The sequence below is a fragment of the Camellia sinensis genome, chromosome 6, assembly GCF_055761805.1.
Source record: "Camellia sinensis isolate YWXY chromosome 6, ASM5576180v1, whole genome shotgun sequence".
Taxonomy (NCBI): domain Eukaryota; kingdom Viridiplantae; phylum Streptophyta; class Magnoliopsida; order Ericales; family Theaceae; genus Camellia; species Camellia sinensis.
In genome coordinates, this window is record NC_138966.1 from 133,273,993 (window position 1) to 133,285,642 (window position 11,650).

Genomic DNA, 11,650 nt, shown 5'->3' on the forward strand with positions numbered 1-11,650 from the left:
ATATATTTGCTGTTCATTTTTCCATAAACAAACATGATAAAATGAATAAGTTGCAATTATCAAATTGAATTAATTTTCTTTCATGAACAATATACGCAAAAAACTTTACAACATAAACGGTTTGAATTATCGAAATAAGACCTATAATAAATCCCACATGCCTGAATAATATTCAAATGAGGACAGGAAGTAAGCCCAACCTTTGGGGAAAAAATTGCTATATGAACCATGAATGGGTCAACTGTAGCGTGTCTTTGGGTCCTGATTTATTGCAACGTTAAAAAGCAATCAATTCAAGCAGATAGATTGGAATCTCCATGGATAAGAGAGGGGAAAAAAAAAAAAAAGTATTGAGTTATCATTCTAAAAAATTATCCCAAAGCTGGCCTTATTAGACTATTTTTAAACGTTTTATCAAATTTTTATTAAATTTAAATAAAAATTTGACAAAAAAATTTAGTCTAATATGATGCCACAGTTAAATTTATTATTATTATTATTATTATTATTATTATTATTATTATTATTATTATTATTATTATTATTATTATTGTTTTGTGTAGGAGGTGGTTCAAAGCATAGTGGATCATAGCACCTAAGGAAGGAAAGTGGAACATGGGGTATGGTTTGTGAATCCGTGGAAGCTGCTGTTGGTTCGTGGCTCTTGGAGAATGAGAAATTATCTAACAGTTGTTTTAACCGTTGAAATATGAGCTTATAAATAGGTTGAAAGTGGAAAAGATGAGGAATCAGCATCAACCAACACATCAATTTTATCTAAACTAGTTCAATTAGGAGTAAATTTCTCTTCTCTCACTACAATATATAAGAGTTTTAGAGACCAAATATTTTGGTCTCTAAAAGTGAAAATTTTGTTACAAAAGACATTTAAGGGGCAATTTTCATCGTTATGAGGATAGTCATTAAAAAGTCGTCTCCAAAAAGTCAAAAACAAGACTTTTAGCGACAAAATTTTGAAAATGTCACTAATAAATAGACTTTTAGGAACAAAATAATTTGGTCTCAAAATGGTTTATTTTTTGAAACAAAAAAATTGGTCCCAAAAGGATAATAATTCACCACTAATGTCCAATTTTTGTTGCTAAAAATATAATAATGACACTTTTCGCAACAAAATTATTTGGTCCCTAAAAACTAATTTTGTGTCTAAATTTTGGTCTCTAAAACCTTAATTTTTTGTAATGTCTAGAGTAGTTTATTATCATTAATAGTTTTAATTCAGTAGTTCAGTAATCGTTTTTTGATTCTTGTAATCAGTAACTCTATTTTTTTCGGTAACATAGTCTTCTGTCTATTTATCTTTCTTTCTCTTTGATTTCTTTGTCGCATTTTATTTTATTTCAAAACTCTACTTTCTTGTATTTCTATCCCAATTTTTACCATATGAACGTATATATATATATATATTGAATTATATAACCCTTAAGTGCTTATCACACAGGACAAAGTGTATTGATGGGAAACATAGATGATTTTCTCCTCTTACCCTCATTTTGTAGTCACATTTTTGTCATATGACTGGATCTTGTTAAAGATTTAAAGATGAAGTAACAGAAGAGGGACATTGACACTCGTGTAGGGACCAAAGTGGGATTTGAGTAAGAGTGCAGGGGATTGATTGTCACAATTTCATGTGTAGGGACCAAATGGGATTTGACCAGAAGTGCAGGGAGTTGACTGTCATGATTTCATATGTAGGTGGCCAAAATGAGATTTGGTACAAAGTGAAGGGGTGCAAAGTGTAATTTACCCTTGCAATTTTGTTATAATATAATCCTTCCTTATGGGTCGTTAAAATTTAAAAAAAAAAAAAAAAAACCACATGCAAAAATTAGAGAGACTAACGTAAAATTTATTTAATACATCAATAGTCTTCTACTTTCTTTTGAATTTCACTTTGATATCTCTAATCTTGCACATGATCTTTTTTCGTTCAAAATTCTAACAATAAATGACAGACTAATTTGAATTGTTTAAAAGTGTTTACGTGATCTTTTTTTCTAGAGATCACACTCATCAAAAAAAAAACAAAGTAACCCCTATGTATTGATGTAAAAGGACAAAGACCAGCTTAAAAAATATATATATACACAGAAACACAAACAAAGATCCCTGATCTCTCTTCTAACCCATCAATTTTAAGGTGGTAATCAAACATAGAAAAACGCGTTCTATAAATAACATTTTTTGCAAAAACAAATGGTACATAAATGCCAATTTTGAGCAACAATTTAACAATGACTAAAGAGCGGGAACTATATGGCCATGCAATTTCAAAGGAAAGATACAACAAAATGATAATTCTAACACACAATCTTAGTTGGAAATATCTCACATGAACATATTTTTTATATAATACAATCTAGTCGAAGGAAGGAAAAAAAAAGTGACAGTTATTTACTCAAGCAGCTGATGAGGATGATGAATGATCATATGAACTCATAAATGAGGCAATAAAATACAAAGCTGCCACTTGTACTCTATGGGCTGATGGAGTAGCATATTGAGGAGGTAACCATTATTGGAGGACCTTGGAAGTAACCTTGATCAACAAAACAATAAACATGCTTTAGTTCACTTTAAAAAAAGTAAAAAAAAAAAAAATTAGAGCCAACCAAAAAGAAAAGAAAAATGAGAACATGAAATTGAGATGTTTCAGAAGAGGGAAAGATGCATTTTAGTAGAGTAATGCCATACATAAACAAATTTCTCATCAAATTTTCTTACGACGAGTCAAAAATTTAGTGGGGTCCATAATATTAATAAATATATTGAGAACTCAATGTCTTTGTACCTAGTGGTAAGAAAATCAGGTAAAAAATTCGTTTGTGTATAACATTTCTCATTTTGGTAATGGATATGCATGGGTCAAGAGGGTATGATACACACCTTTGGCTTTTATGTTGCAAAATCTCTTCCAATTTCCTAGTCTTGGTTCAACCCTTCATTCATGTATGTATTTTTTATCTTACGCAATTCGCTAATAACACTACCCATTTCCATTCGATTTGTTGGTGATGCCATTGAACATGCAATCCCAATTCTCATAATGGAAACCATGCAGTCTTTAATCCAACTTCTTGTGTTATGCTCCAATGGAATGCAAGGATCCACAATCTCCATCACCCGATTAGGTAAAGCATTCTTAACGAAGTTATGAAGATTTAGATGATCTTTAAACATAGCGTCAGTTGGTCCCTTACCTGTAAATATCTCCAGTAAAAGAATCCCAAAGCTATATACATCCCCTAGTGTGGAAACCATTTTACCCATGCCGTACTCTGCAAATTGTCTAATGTTAGTGTGCAAATTGTTTGTAATGTTAGTGTGAAAAGTGAGTCCAGTTAGTTGACATAGTTGTAATCCCAATAGAAAATGTGGTATATATGATGGCCTTAATTTCATCTCTGTCAATAACAATATAAGTTTTATTGAAGCAAACAAAAATTAGTCTTGCATGAAAAGTTCTGTCAGAATCAACTACACAAGTTTGAGTAAGATCTAGAATTACATAATGAAGAGTCTAAGGGGGAAAAAAGAGAGAAAAAAAAAATAGAGGCGGCGGCGTAGAGATTTAACTTAGGTATTCCATAGCCAAGTACGAGCATGGCCACATTAAAGAAAGTAAACTTGAAATTGAATGGTAATATTTACACTGAGATTAAGCATGCCCACATTAAGGAAAATAAACTGACTACTTGGTTTCTTAATAGTGAGGAGGTGGAAGCACACATATGGAGCATTAGAAAACGGCACAAATATGTATGAAAACAATGCTTATAAACATGCAGGAGCGCACTATTTTGTAGAACGCCATGGTTTTTTGTGCTGAAATTATTCTACCATGCAAGGTGTATATATATATATATATGTGTGTGTATATATATTATTACTTTTCCTATTGCATGTTCAGTTTTTCTACTCCAAGGAAATTAAAAAGATTTTGTACCTGGAGCAACATAGCCTACGGTTCCCCTTATCGCAACTGAATTGCTTTGACCTTGTGCCACATCACCTGAAACGGTAGAAATAATCTTTGCTAATCCAAAATCTCCAATATGGGCCGTCATCTCATCATCCAAAAGAACATTGCTTGGCTTTAGATCACCATGAATAATTGTCGACTCACAACCACAATGAAGATAGTCAAGTGCAGAGGCAATATCAGTGGAAATGTCCAGTCTCTGAATTAGTTTAAGATTTCTGGGTTCTTCTGGTTGCCCTTGGTCTCTAACTCCGACGTGATGCAACCAATTGCCCAAGTTTCCATTGGCCATAAATTCATATACCAGAGCTTTGAATTCGTTACCATGGAAATCCACACTGGAGCAAACGCTCAAAATTTTCAATAGATTTCGGTGCCTTATGGCTCTTAGTGCCTTGCATTCTGATATGAAGCTCTTAGAAGCTCCTCTGGTCTGAAGATTGAGTACTTTCACTGCAACAACCATCTGAACGTGATCAAGAATCCCTTTGTAAACTGAAGCATAGCTCCCAAAACCAATTAGATTAGCCTCTGAGAATCCATTGGTGGCTTTGAGAAGCTCTACATAAGAAACCCTCAAAAATTGATGTTTGATTGATGGCGTGCTAGAGGACTTCTTTTTTGAAACATGACGCCGTTGAAGAAATATAAAGAAGCTAACAAACAAAGATAAAAATATCACAAGACCTACCACCAGTAGGATCACTTTCATCTTGTGAGATAGCTTGTTGTTGCTTGATTTGGAGGATGGACAAGGAGGAAGGTCTAATTTTGCAATACCTCCACACAGATCATTATTTCCAACAACTGAAATTGCACTCCCATTTTGAAACACTCCTTGTATTGGAACTTCTCCATGTAGCCTATTAAAAGATAAATTCAACATATCTAGTTGAAGCTCGCCTAGATAACTTGGGACCTTCCCTGACAAATTGTTGTGCGAAAGATCCAACTCTCTTAAGCCCCTCAACATTCTCAAACTTTGAGGTATCTCTCCTTCAAATGAATTGGCCTCCAAGTAAAGCCATTCGAGACTCAAACAGTTGCTTAGAGTGTTCGGAATGGGTCCTGATAATTTATTATAAGATACATCCATGTATCCTAGGTTTTTCAAAGACCCAACCTGTGATGGAAGAGAACCGGATAGTGCATTGTGATCTAACAAGAGGAATGTTGAAATGGAGGAGAGACTCATAATTTCAGTGGGTATTGAACCATTGAGATTATTTTTATAAAGGGCTAATTCCAACAAGCTATGACAATTGCCCAAACTCGGAGGTATACTTCCATGGATGTTGTTTTCTCCCAAGTTGAGAGTAATCAATGAAGTCAAATTACCAAGCGAAGATGGAAGTTCTGTAAATTTGTTCTGGTCTAACAACAGAGATTGCAGCTTATGAAGTCTGCCAATGGAGGATGGAATAGGGCCAGCAAGATTATTCGTTGCCATAGATAAGTCAGTGAGGTTGAGGAGGTTCCCGATGCCAGATGGAATGATTCCATGTATTTGATTAATCGGCAAAATGATCACGCTAAGATATGTGGAGAGATTAGCTATGGTGTCAGGCAATGAACCTCTAAAAAGATTGTCACCCGCTTGAATAACTTCTAAACTGGTGCAATTTGTTAGAGACGAAATAAAAGTGAAGTCATCCTGCAACCGATTTTGATAAACACTTATCCATCTAAGACCCAGAAGTTTTCCAAGATCTCTTGGCATTGTCCCGCTGAAATCGTTCTCAGAGAAGTCTATTGATTCAAGCTCGGAAGCATTTGACAGTGACGTAGGAAGTGTACCAGTAAACAAATTGCCGACAATATAAAGATCCTTGAGATTAGGAAGTGTGGAGCCTATATCAAGAGGAATATTTCCTTCAAGTTGGTTAACAGCTACTGATAACGAAATGATGGTGGAGATATTGTAAAGGCCAGAAGGAACCTTGCCAGATAGGTTATTCATCGATAACAGGACAAATTTCAGGCGCCGAAGTCTAGCAATTTCCCCCGGAATCTGCCCATGCAAATTACAGTCTGCTAAAGAGAATTGGAAAAGATATGAGAGGTTTCCAATGAAAGGAGGGATGGTTCCGGAAAGCTTGTTTTTAGCCAAGACTAAAGTTCTAAGCCTTGACAAAGTGCCCAACTCAGCTGGGATGTTTCCAGTTAGGTTGTTGTCGACCAAGTTCAGCCATTCAAGTTTTGAGCAGCGAGAAAGGTTGTTGGGTATTCCACCGCCAAACGAATTGTTGCTGAATACTATTGTTTGTAGCCGAAACAAGCGACCCATCTGCTGTGGGATTGGGCCATGGAAGCTATTGTTTCGAAGAACGATTCTTTCGAGAAAGGAGAGGTTTCCGACATGAGGTGAGAGCGATCCAACCAGGCCTTGCGACCTTAGAGTTATCCCAATGACTCTATCAGGATGTCGACTACCACACAAAATACCGTTCCAGTGGCAATAGTGGAGTGAATGATTCCAGGAAGAGAGGGCACCAAATGGGTCTTGAACAATTGCAGCCTTGAAGGCCACCAATGCAGCTCTATCTGTCGCATTATTTGCCATAGAAGTGGCAGCAGGGATACTGCAAAAATAGCAACACCACACAAGGGCAGTGCAGAGCACAGCAAGCCACTTGGACATGATTTTTTTGTAATGGATGAATCGATTATTTCATCAAGATAGTATATATATATAATATTATAATATGAAATTTCCTAGGCTTTTTTACTTTTAAATTTTATTATTTAATATTATTTTATCTTCTTAAAATGTGAGCCGTTAAAGGAAAAAAGTTTGTTGAGACACAGATATAGTCAAAAGACTTGGGGTGAAGTTTACAAGACGGCAATAGGATGGAAATTAATGTTGATGGTGGTGGAAGCACTTATAATAGAGAAAATTTTAGGTCTGCCCTCTGATTTGACCGAGAATTGGATGTTGATTATTTCGTCAAGGTAGCAATCGTAATGAATGTTGATCGAGAAGCAATCGCAATGGAAATGAATATTGATAATGATGGTGGTGGAAAGCTATGTACCATCAATTGTAGTGTCTTTGGGTCCGATTTATAGCAGTTTTGGAAAAAATCGTAATAGAGAAAATTTTAGGTATTATTTGGTTTAGTTTTTAAAACATGATTTGGATCAAAATACAAAAAAGTTTGTTTAGTTAATAATTTTTTTAAATGCAATTTAAAATTTAATTTTCTCTCTTCTCTCTCCCTTTCTTTTATTATTAATAAATCAATCAATTATTTTTCTCTTTCCTCTCACCTCTCTCTTCGCTCATTCTCTCATATTCTATATATCAATTAATCAAATTTTCTCTCTCACTCATCTATTCAACTAAAAAAATTACAAATCTTCCTAAAACTATTTTCAAAACTAATAACCAAATAAATTTTCAACTTTCAAAATTCTTTTAAACAACTTATCTTTCAAAATATAATTCAAAACTCAAAACTCATTTAAAAAACTAAACAAAACGTATTTATTTTTCCAAATTATTCTTTAAAAATTCACTTAAGTCCTTTTAATTATATTAATTCTATACTCAACACTATTTGAATTATGATGAATTTGATCAACTTGAATTTTTATATAAATAATCCAGAAGAAATTATTAAAAAAGATTGACCATTATAACGAAATAAATTCGGAGTGTTTAATGTCAAATTAAAATTTAATCTTTTGATTTTTTTTTTAATTTACACCATTTGTTTATTTTCCTTCAGTAAAACTGATGAAAAAAATAGTATTTTAATCATTAAATTTAATATAAGTGTACATAAAATGTTTAAAATATTTCTTTTTATTAAGTTTAAAGATTAAAATATTTTTTTTTTCATCAGGATCACTTAACAAAAATTAACATATGATTTAGATTGAAAAAAAATCAAAAAATTTAAATTTAAATTGATAAAATAAAAAAATTATTTTATTATAAGGAACAAATCCTTTTTTTAAAAAAAATAATTTTTGTAATAATCCATTAAAAGACACTAAGGCTCCGTTCGTTTTGATGTCAAAAATATTTTACTTATTTTCTGCTGTTTGGTTGAACAAAAAGTAAGTAAAAAATTTTTTAAAGGAAAATATATCTGCATCATTTTCTCAAAAATGACTTATCTTTTAAAATTCCCTAAGTCAATTTTATAAAAATTGACTCTCACTCACTACCTTTCTAAAACATTTAGCATTTTTAAATAAATATCTTAACTCACTAAAAAGTCATAAATAATATTTTATTAAATCAAAATTTCTCTTTTAAGCAATAAAATATTTGGGTGGATTACACTTTGCATCCTTACACTTTGCACCAAATTTCACTTTGACTCCTACACATGAAATAATGACAGTTAACCCTCTATACTTCTGATCAAATCCCACTTTGGTCTCTATACATAAAATTACACTTTTGATCAAATCCCACTTTGGTCTCTACACAAGTATCAATGTCTCCTTTTCTGTTACTCTATTATTTAAATCTTTAACAAAATCTGGTCATGTGATAAAAATGCGATTACGAAATGAGAATAAAAGAGAAAAATTATTCATATTTTCCACAAATACACACTTATCCTATGGGATAAGCATGTGAGAATTACATATTAGGGTAATTTACACTGACACCCCTTGAGGTTTATGTTTATTACAGTTCTCCCCTCACCTTTTGGAAATCGCATCTCCCTCCCTGAGGTTTAAAGTTTCATTACAGATTCCTCCCTCAGTAATTTAATTTTTTTAAATATCAATTTTTCCCTCACTGGGTAAATTACGTTGACACCCCTCACATTTTAGAAATTACAATCCCCTCTCTAAGGTTTAAAGTAGCATTACCAATTGCCCCTCGGTTAGTATTAGTTGGAAAAAAAAATTCATTGAAAAAAAATATTAATGGGAAAAAAAAATTATTTGAAAAAAAATTTTGTTAGTAAAATTTTAGAATTTTTGTTTAAAAACCAACATAAACTTATTTTTTGAATTTACGTTTTTTCCTCAAATTTACAAACTGAGACAACCATTTATAAACCAAAAAAATTATCAAATAAGTTTTTATGACAGTTTTTTAAAATTTAAGTAAATATAAATTGAAAACTGAAAATGAAATGGTTAACAAACAGGCTTCAGATGGTAAAAATGTAGTAAAATTAACAAATAATTAATTCAGTTACTAACGTAAGAAATGACTTATTAAAAGATTCTTAGGCTACGTATGGTTTGATTTTTAGAATTTTTTTTTTTAAATTAAAAATTAATTTGGTTAAGAAATAAAAAATAAAAAATAAGTGGTAAGTGGAGTCACAATGAGTGGTAAATTGAATTAGAACAAATGATATGTATTGTGCTTATAAATGGTAAAAACTCAATGATATTCTACTTACTACTCAATGAAAATCCACTTACTACTCTATAATACTTTACTTACTACTTAATTAGACTCCACTTACTATTCCATCAGACTTTACTTATTACTTAATGAGATCCTATTTACTATTGAGTGATAAGTAGAATTAGAACAAATGTTAAGTAGAGTCATAATGAGTGGTAAATACATTCAGAATGAATGGTAAGTATTGTATTTATGAATGATAAGTATTATCTCAATCAATTGTAAGTATTGTCATAGTAAGTAGTAAGTATTGTCACAATTAGTTGTAAGTAAATTAAACTGTTTATTTATCACTCCATCAAATTCGACTTACTATTCAATCAAACATGACTTACTACTCAATAAAAATCCACTTACTACTACATTAGACTTGACTTACTACTCATTTAAATTTCACTTACTACTCATTGAGACTTCACTTATTACTCCATCAGACTTGATTTTTGTAAATTAGGTATATGTGGTGGTAGTAATGGTAAGATAATTGAGGTGATGGTGATGATTATTCCATCAAACTTCACTTACTACACAATCAAACCCCACATTTCTCAATGAGACTCTACTTTCTACTCCATCATACTTCACTCACTACTCAATGAGACCCTACTCACTATTAAATCAAACCCCATTTAGAACTCAATGAAATCGAGTTTCATTTATTTCCACTAAGTAGATAAATAAAATAAAATAAAAAATTCATATTTCATAAAATGTACCTGGGCAGGATTTGAATTTGGATTGTACATGGACAGGATTTGAATTGATTATCACTTACCACTTTATTATGCTTCAATGACTCCACTTACTATTGTATTACTCTTTACTTAGCATTTCATTCAACTATACTTACTAGTTAAAAAGATTTTACTTATCAGTTTGTTAGACTTAACTTACCACTCAAATATGCCTCATTTACTACCATTTAAAGTAGACTTCACTTACTACATTGCTCTTGGCTTACTATTTTATTCAATTATACTTACTAGTTAAAAAGACTCTACTTACTAGTTTGTTAGACTTAACTTACCACTCAAATAAGCCTCGTTTACTACCATTTAAAATAGACTCCACTTACTACATTGCTCTTAGCTTACCATTTTATTCAATCATACTTACTAGTCATAAAGATTCTACTTACCAGTTTGTTAGACTTAACTTATCACTCAAATAAGCATCACTTACTATCACTCAAATAGACTCCACTTACTACTTTATTACTCGTTGCTTACCATTTCATTCAACTATACTTACTAGTTAATGACACTCCACTTACCACTTAAACAAATCTCACTTACAACTCGACTTAACCCCACTTACTGATGAATGAGACTCATATAATTCACATGTGATTACTAAAAATGATTGATCATGACATTAGTACATATGACTATTGACCATTCAAATAATTGAACATGACACTAGTACATGACTATTCACATGTGACTATGAACAATGATTAACATAATACTTCATTACTTTTGACTTACCATTTCATTCAATCATACTTGCTAATCAATAAGACTCCACTTACCACTCTTTCACACTTCACTTACCATTTAAATAAATCACACTTACTACTCAATGAGACTCTTCTTACTACTTTATTAGACACCCATTTAAGCCACACTTACTACTCAATGAGACTATATTTACTACTTTATCAAACTTGACTTATCACTCATTTAAGCAATACTTACTACTTTATTAGACTTTACTTATCAATCATTTAAACTAAACTTAAGACTACATTTACTATTTCATCAAACTTGTTTTTTTTTTTTTTTTTTTTTTTCTTACCACTTAGAATCTCATAATTTTTCTTTTAACTAGGTGAACTGTTGTTCCAACAAAACATAAAAATTGATAAATTCAAAATATAATGGAAGTGAAAGTAAAAAGAGAGAGACTTACCTAAGGAGTTTCAAATCAACAACGATTCTATCTTAAAATTTTCAAAAGTTTTAGAATGAACATCAAATTTTGTTTATGGAATCCTCAAATGAATTTGAAATTTTTTTATATTTTGTTAAACATATTTCTCATTAATTTCATTTATTGTGGTAGATAAAAAAGATACTAGGTTTCATTCATTGCCATGAAGTAGATAAATAAAAAAAATCATACTCCATAAAATGTAAAAAAATATAATAAAATTTATAAATTTCATATTTATTTTGTACATTTTTTTTTTTTTTTTGGTTTACATTCTTTTTTATGAATTTTATATTTATTTTACAGGGTAGGTGCATTTT

At 31.4% G+C, this 11,650-nt stretch overlaps 1 protein-coding gene across 1 annotated transcript; it reads right to left on the bottom strand.

Annotated features, from left to right (window-relative positions):
• Positions 1-2,178: 2,178 nt before the first annotated feature.
• On the bottom strand, positions 2,179-6,665 carry LOC114260170 (uncharacterized). Its single transcript, XM_028200232.2, has 3 exons — positions 3,971-6,665; positions 2,911-3,302; positions 2,179-2,563 (listed from the first exon to the last, which is right to left on the bottom strand). Exons 1-2 carry the CDS (start codon positions 6,645-6,647, stop codon positions 2,947-2,949), a joined length of 3,033 nt encoding a protein of 1,010 aa, XP_028056033.2. The 5' UTR covers positions 6,648-6,665; the 3' UTR covers positions 2,179-2,563; positions 2,911-2,946.
• Between the last annotated feature and the right edge of the window lie 4,985 nt (positions 6,666-11,650).